General features: G+C 35.9%; 1 protein-coding gene across 1 annotated transcript; it reads right to left on the bottom strand.

The window, feature by feature from the left end:
• Positions 1 to 1146: 1146 nt before the first annotated feature.
• Positions 1147 to 3234, bottom strand: LOC115971805 (protein DETOXIFICATION 49). The gene has a single exon (XM_031091858.1). The coding sequence runs from the start codon at positions 2918 to 2920 to the stop codon at positions 1277 to 1279; it is 1644 nt and encodes a 547-aa protein (XP_030947718.1). The 5' UTR covers positions 2921 to 3234; the 3' UTR covers positions 1147 to 1276.
• Positions 3235 to 7325: the final 4091 nt, after the last annotated feature.

Below are 7325 nucleotides of genomic sequence, written 5' to 3'. Positions count from 1 at the left end.
GTATGGTTGATAAGGCTGCAGAGTACGGCTCTGTCATGTGTTGGGTCTTATCCGGAAGGGTAGTAAGGATAACTTCCCCAAGATATTTTGGATCTCCTTACAAATTCGTCCCTATACCAGTTTTATCCCTTCATTTCGGTGGGATTCAGGATCTGCCGAGGACCAAACTGTCCTCGGCTGCCTTCCAAAAATTGTTTTGTGCTCTGCACTGTAGAGCTTGGGCCACAGCTCTCCTCGGATTGGGCCTTCGGATAATAAGTGGTTTAAAAGATAAAAAAGGATTGTGCATTATTTTTTTCAACTCTAAAAATTTTTCCAAAATATTAGACCAATAGAAAATCGTAAATTATTTGTGGCAAAAAATGTTGGACAAAGTTTAGTTACAAAATTAGTTGTAACTTAAAGTTACAACCTTACTCAATATCTTTTTATTGGAGGTGAATTTTGACAAATCCACCATTGGATTACATTTTCTTCTTATACTCTTCACGTTTGTAAAATTTTTAGAACATTAAAGATCAATAACTATATCATCAATAAATTGTTTAAATTGCAAGTTTTTGTAGTTTAAAATTATACATAATAATATAAACTTAAAGATTATATAGTAGGTAATGTCTAATTGACACAAAATTTGACATGTGTAATAAGAGCATAAAAAACATACAATTTAACGGTTAGATTTTCAATATATATATAGTAATGTTTATTTTATTGAGTAAGGTTACAACCAATTTTGTAACTAAACTTTGTCAAAAAATGTTTTAAGGTTTTAATTTTTATAAACCAATATGCTGCATGGTAGATTTTTAACATTAGCCACTTATTCTGCCACATGGCTACAACCTACACATCAAACAATCTCTATCTATATTTTAACACCAAAATCAAAATTGAAAATCAAATTATAACTTTACTCAAGGATACATCACTTTATCCAAGATAAAGTAAAACTCCTATCAGTTAAAAGAAAAAAAAAATCTGTCTAAAAGAATAATAAATTTTCATTTTGTTTTGTTAAATTTTATGCTTGAATCAAGATATTTGATTTTTTAAATGAAATTAACTTTAGTTTGGTTAGTATTAATTTATCAAATCATTTGTTTAATTCATCAAATTAACAATTTAACATTGGATAGGTTAGTATAAAATAAATTTATGCAATTAATATTTAAATATAGGAAATACAACGTGACAATAAACTAATACAAAATTTGGCATGTACAACTGGAGAAAGAAATGCTACTACAAAAATTTGTGAGTTCCTAAGAGAAAATCAAACCGGTGAATTATGTCTCTCTACGTTATGATCCAAAGAACTGAAACAAGAATCCTGTGTTTTATCCTTTAATCTCTCAGCTTCTTGGTTATCATCGTGTATGGTGGTAGTAGTTTCAGTAAGCTCCTTAGCTCTTTGGGCTTGACGTTCCCAATCGGTTCGACACAAGACAAACAACATGGTCACAACACATGACCCTTGCGCGGCTAAAAGGCCTAGCCAAAGTCCTTTGAAATCAAACCCTGCGTAAAAACTCAACCACACTGCAACTGGCATTCCCACAAGGTAAAAACAACTCAAGTTTATGTTAGCACCCAATTTAGGCCGAGCTGTTCCTCTCAAAACACCACAACCAGTTGTTTGTGGACAGTTTCCGAGCTCGCAAAGTCCAATAATGGGCAAAACCATAGATGTCAAAGCAATAATCTCGGTGTCTTGTGTGAACATACTTGCCCATACCTTCCTAACCGTTACAGCAAAAACCAATGCTGAAAATCCCAACGTGAAGCTGAAAGAAAGGCCTACAATCGCAGCTAGTCTTGCCTTCTTTGGATTGTTGGCACCAAGTTCATTTCCAACCCTTGTTGACACACCAAAGCTTAAAGAAGATGGGAAAATGTAGATCAAAGCCGTGGTTTGAATCAGAACTCCCATGGAAGCAACGGTTGCTTCAGGATTGAGTAATAACCCACATAGTAAAATCATAATTTCATACCACCACCATTCTAAGCAAACTGAAATGCAGCTTGGAATGGCTAAATTCAATAGAGATTTCCAACCTTTGAAACACTCTGTTGAAATTCCAGCCCAAGTTTTCTCGTACACCTTAGAGATAATAATATATACAATTAATGATCCTACCAGATTGAAGTTGGTCCAAACACCACTTAAAGCAACGCCTTTAATTCCAAGATTGAGTACAAAAACAAGAAAGTAGTTGATGGGAATGTGAAGAAGAATAGAAAGAGTTGCACAGAATGTTAGAGGCAGAGTTATGGATTGTGATCGGAGATATATTCGTATAGGGTGTAAAAGAGATTGTGAAAGAAGGTCCGGAAGAGAATAGAGAATGTAAGATTGAGCTTGGGTTGCTATATCATCTTTCTGACCACAAAAGGTCAAAATTTTCTTCATGTTGAACCATAAAAAAGAAATGGGAATTGAAGTAAATAGAAGCAGAATCACTGTTCTTTGCATGGTAAGGCCAAGAAGTTTGAATCTTTTGGCTCCAAAGGCTTGACCACAGATGGGTTCCATTCCCATGGCAAGGCCAGAGAGAACAGAATAACCAGTGATGTTAGCAAAACCAATAGCGAGAGAACCACCGGCTAAAGCAAGCTCACCAAGATGACCGAGAAAGAGCATGGAGATCATGGAGCGCAAGTAGAGTAACAGACCTGTTAATACCATTGGAAAAGCTATCCTGGCTATGCAGTTGGCTTCCGAGACAGCAAGAGAGAGATGGGTCTTCTGGGGCTCTTGTTGATTTTGATGTTCATGTTCATTTTCAGGTACATGTGTTGGGGTTTTGGGGATCAAAGGGGTACGCATGTCGGGAACTTGGAGTTCGGTTGAGGGAATTAGGATTGGTTGGTCTGAATTGCTTCCACTGGTAGTTGGAGATGAAGGTAACCGGCACATGGATTTGGACTTTTTTTTAAACACACGCAGGTATAGGGTGTTTGGGGATGTGAAAGAAAGAAAAAATAAAAGAGTGGGATTTACTTGGGGTGAGAGAGTTAGTAGAATGTTTGTACTGTCTAAAATGGCCTTAAATAGAAAGGAATTGGGGGGGTTGTGAATTGTGATGCTTGTTCAACTTCGAAGTTGGTAGTGGATTCTTCTGAAGCCTTCGAGCGTCCTTTTATGACCGAATTTTTGTCACTGTTTGGCCTGCAAGCAAGAGCAAGACAGCAAATACACAACCGATAGACACGGACAGAAAAAAGAGGCACACAAAGAACACGGAATGCGTTGAAACTTTTGTGGGTGTTGAAACTTCTTTTAATGTGACTATATAGGCTTCACCGAACTCTCGTATTGATGTTGATATTTATGTTTGATGGTAAGTTTTTTAACCTCATATTCGGCAATTAAATTGTGGGCACATATTTATTTATGCCAAGCATTACTATCCTTAAATTTTATTTTTATATTTATTTATTGCTCTGTCGGAGAGATGAAAGGCGTTTTTGGGGTGGTTTTTTGTGTCAACGGATTAGGAATAAAGGACAGGGCGGTTTTTAATTTAGGCCCACTTTAAATTTGATAATGAGAGCTTGACTTGATGCTCAGGGTCCACAAGGAGTTAGTGAACAATTAAATTTTTTTATTCCACGTCAGTTTGTTATCAAACTTTACTTTGTTGTATTTTGAGAATTTCTAAGGAAGATTACCCTTCTTTTCATCAATAAGATAAATAGTTACTCTAAAAAAAACAATGAAAAATCTATAATTTGACATATTTACCAAAGTATTAACATTGTTATTTCCATACTATTGTTATTATTCTTCACATTGTCACCACTGTTGTTGTTGCCACTGTCTTTTATCGTTGTTGTCACTGTCGTTACTACCACCATTACCACTATCTATTATAATCACTCATCACGGTCATTGTCAACACTCTAATTTCTTCTTATATTCATGTAATAATTAAAATTGAAATTGATAGGATTAAAATTTGTATCAAACTAAATTCCATCATTAATTATAAAAGAGAATTTCTAAGGAAGATTACCCTTCTTTTCATCAATAAGATAATTTAATAGTTACTCTAAAAAAAACAATGAAAAATCTATAATTTGACATATTTACCAAAGTATTAACATTGTTATTTCCATACTATTGTTATTATTCTTCACATTGTCACCACTGTTGTTGTTGCCACTGTTACCACCATAATTATTATTGCCTTTTATCGTTGTTGTCACTGTCGTTACTACCACCATTACCACTATCTATTATAATCACTCATCACGGTCATTGTCAACACTCTAATTTCTTCTTTTTTTAAAAAAAAATATATTCATGTAATAATTAAAATTGAAATTGATAGGATTAAAATTTGTATCAAACTAAATTCCATCATTAATTATAAAAGTTTCAAAAATTTTCAAATTATTCATTTAAACACAATCTTAAATGACCCTAATTTACATTGGTTGGACAGAGGAATGTTAAATTTTGATGTTCATTATATCGGGAACATGTAAGAAGATTAAGTGAAACTTTTTTTTTTTTTTTTATAAGTGTAACTGATTAAATGAAGGGGAGGATTAAATAAGGCTTATTAATAGAAGACATTTCCCACCAGGCCATTACTTTTTGTTGAATCGCTTTTTGTTCATTTTTAATTTATGCGCAGGGTCCATGCGTTTTTGGTCTCTATTCTCATTCTGTTAGCAATGTTATAAAATTCAAAGCTTTTTTGGGAATTAATTAAATAATAATAAGTTTAGAAATATAGTTTTTATTTTTATTTTTTATTGTACTACTTTTTTTCGAACAGTTGATGATGTGACTCTAAAATGTCCGAGAGTAGTAAAGAAAAAGCATAGATGAATGTAAAAATAAGTTGGCATCTGCTATTTCAATAAGTTGTGATCGCATATATAGGAATTGATATGAAAATTGTTTAGAGAACATAATTCACCTACTTATAATCATTTTAAAAGCACATTCACAAAGTGTGATATTTAAATACTATAAAAAATTTGAGTGTATTTTTCTCATTATCAGTTAATTTTAAGGTAGTGCAACACGGTAATTGTCGACAAAAGTGCTGCTCTTCCTAGGACGTTCACATTTTGTGATAAAGATGGTAAATATTGTCCCTACTCCGTAACATTGATCTTAGTTAAACAAGCAAAAGACAAAAGAGAACGGCATTCTTGCTGCCTTGGTCGACTTACATATTGTACTTTTGAATTGACTATTTTTGTTTTTGTTTTTGGTGGGAGGCAGTTTTATTGACTGCATAAATATTCGAGTGGATTACATTTAAAATGTTATCGATATGAGAGGGTGAGGCTACGCCCTAATGTTTGTCTTTGGTATTGGTCGGCTGTGGCTTTCATGATGGTGCGGCTGAAACTTTAAAAACAAAAGCCTATTCATGGGGCGGTGGCAAAGGTGTACGTGCACTTGCCCTAGCTTGTTAGGCATTCTTCCTATACGACTCTTCTTTTTGTCCAAACCCTTGTCTTCACCTTCAACTCTACCTCCATCTTCTTCTCTCAATATGACAAACTGCACAGACATGACAAAAATTCAATCAAGAATTAATGTCCTAAGAAGAAAATTAACATGTAGAACAAGAAACTAAGCGCCAATTAAACAGTAATATGGAGCTAGTTGCATGCACTTAAGGAGCACGCCTGTTTCAATGTCCACTAGTGCACTCATGAGGTTGGGATAATATCTATGGATTATTGATTCTCCTTCATGAAGACCCAAGCCCAATAAATATGATACTACTATATTATACCAATGTTCGGGTAATCAAGCCATTAATCTGGTTGCCCCTTTTTTTTCATTTTTTTTTTAATTAATTTTAAAATGTTTAAGAGAGAAAAAATTTAGGATCACAACTTTTTTTGTCTCAACTTAATGTGATCGTTTATAAATAGTGGAAGAAAAATAGTAGATTTATTTAAAAGTGGTAAATAAACACTCACAATATGACACATTAGAGTTATGAAAAAATTTTGACAAAAAAAAAGACCTTGTTCTTAAAGATACTGTTAAGAAAGAGTGATTTTAAGTTGGGATGTTTGCAGTGCAGTGCAGTTTTGGACCATTTTTAGCAATCATAACCGCACCACACCTTATTTTTGTGGTTACATATGAAATGTAATTGTGGGGCCCGAAATCTGAGGACCCAGCCCACTTTGTGTTAAGGGCCCAAAGCCCAAGCCGAGGAGTCCTACTACCGAGGACACGCAATGAAAGCTCCTTAAAGGCCCAAGGATGTGGCCGAGGACGATCTCACGCTCAACACCTCACGAAACGCTTGAAGTAAAAGACAAACTCAGTACAAGAGCAGTACAGGGGAGAAAGCTGCCAACACCGTAATGTGGAGCCCAGCACCTGACAAGCCCATACTCCAGACCATGCTATTCAACTTTCCCCAACCACCCCCAACCACTCTGACGTATGGATTGATAGGACGAGTAATTATCCCAAAAAAAGGGAAAAACTGACACGTAGATGAAGAACGGGAAGGAAATACTAGTATAAAAGGGAAAGAGAGCGGAGAGAAAAAGGGATCCTAAAAAAAAGGAGGAAGAATGGTGAGAATGCGATGCTCCTCGGACTAAGTCCGAGGAGTCAAACATTTCAAACTACATCGATGTAAGGCTTAGCTATACAGGCCAAACCTACCTCTGCAGGAGCTCTCACAAAATCAGGACCAGACCGTTACCCGGCGACCAAGGGCAAGTCTTTCAAAACCCCTCTCTACAAATCATATTGTTCGGGCCCATTACATACGAACCCAATGTTATCTTTGGGTTGTTAAAAATCGTGTCCCTACAATTGGCGCCGTCTATGGGAAGGCTTGTGCGTTGGCGCAGGTGGTAGTGAAGTCAAGCCTCTATCAAGCAAAGGTCCGCAAAGGTCCATCCATTGCCAGCGACATGCAGTCGTTGCTCCGACATAAATTTCCGCTAGGGGCTACGCCTCACAGTGTCGATGGCGCGGGCAGCTCTAAGGGTTTCTAACAGCAAGCTAACTCTCCCCACCTTGGTCGAGGGGCTAACCTCCGAAAAGTAAATAAGTAACAAAAAAAAAATAAATAAATAATACAAGTTTTGGACAGAACCAAGGCCTTGTATGGTCCTCGGACTCAAGCCTATAGGGAAACCAACTACTTAAAAGAAAAAATACAAGTTTTGGACAGAACCAAGGCCTTGTATGGTCCTCGGACTCAAGCCTATGGGGAAACCAACTACTTAAAAGAAAAAATACAAGTTTTGAACAGAACCAAGGCCTTGTATGGTCCTCGAACTCAAGCCTATGGGAAAACCAACTACTTAAAAGAAAA

This window comes from Quercus lobata, chromosome 12, assembly GCF_001633185.2.
Source record: "Quercus lobata isolate SW786 chromosome 12, ValleyOak3.0 Primary Assembly, whole genome shotgun sequence".
NCBI lineage: Eukaryota > Viridiplantae > Streptophyta > Magnoliopsida > Fagales > Fagaceae > Quercus > Quercus lobata.
The sequence above is the reverse complement of the archived record's forward strand: the minus strand, read 5'-3'. Positions and strand labels throughout refer to the sequence as shown.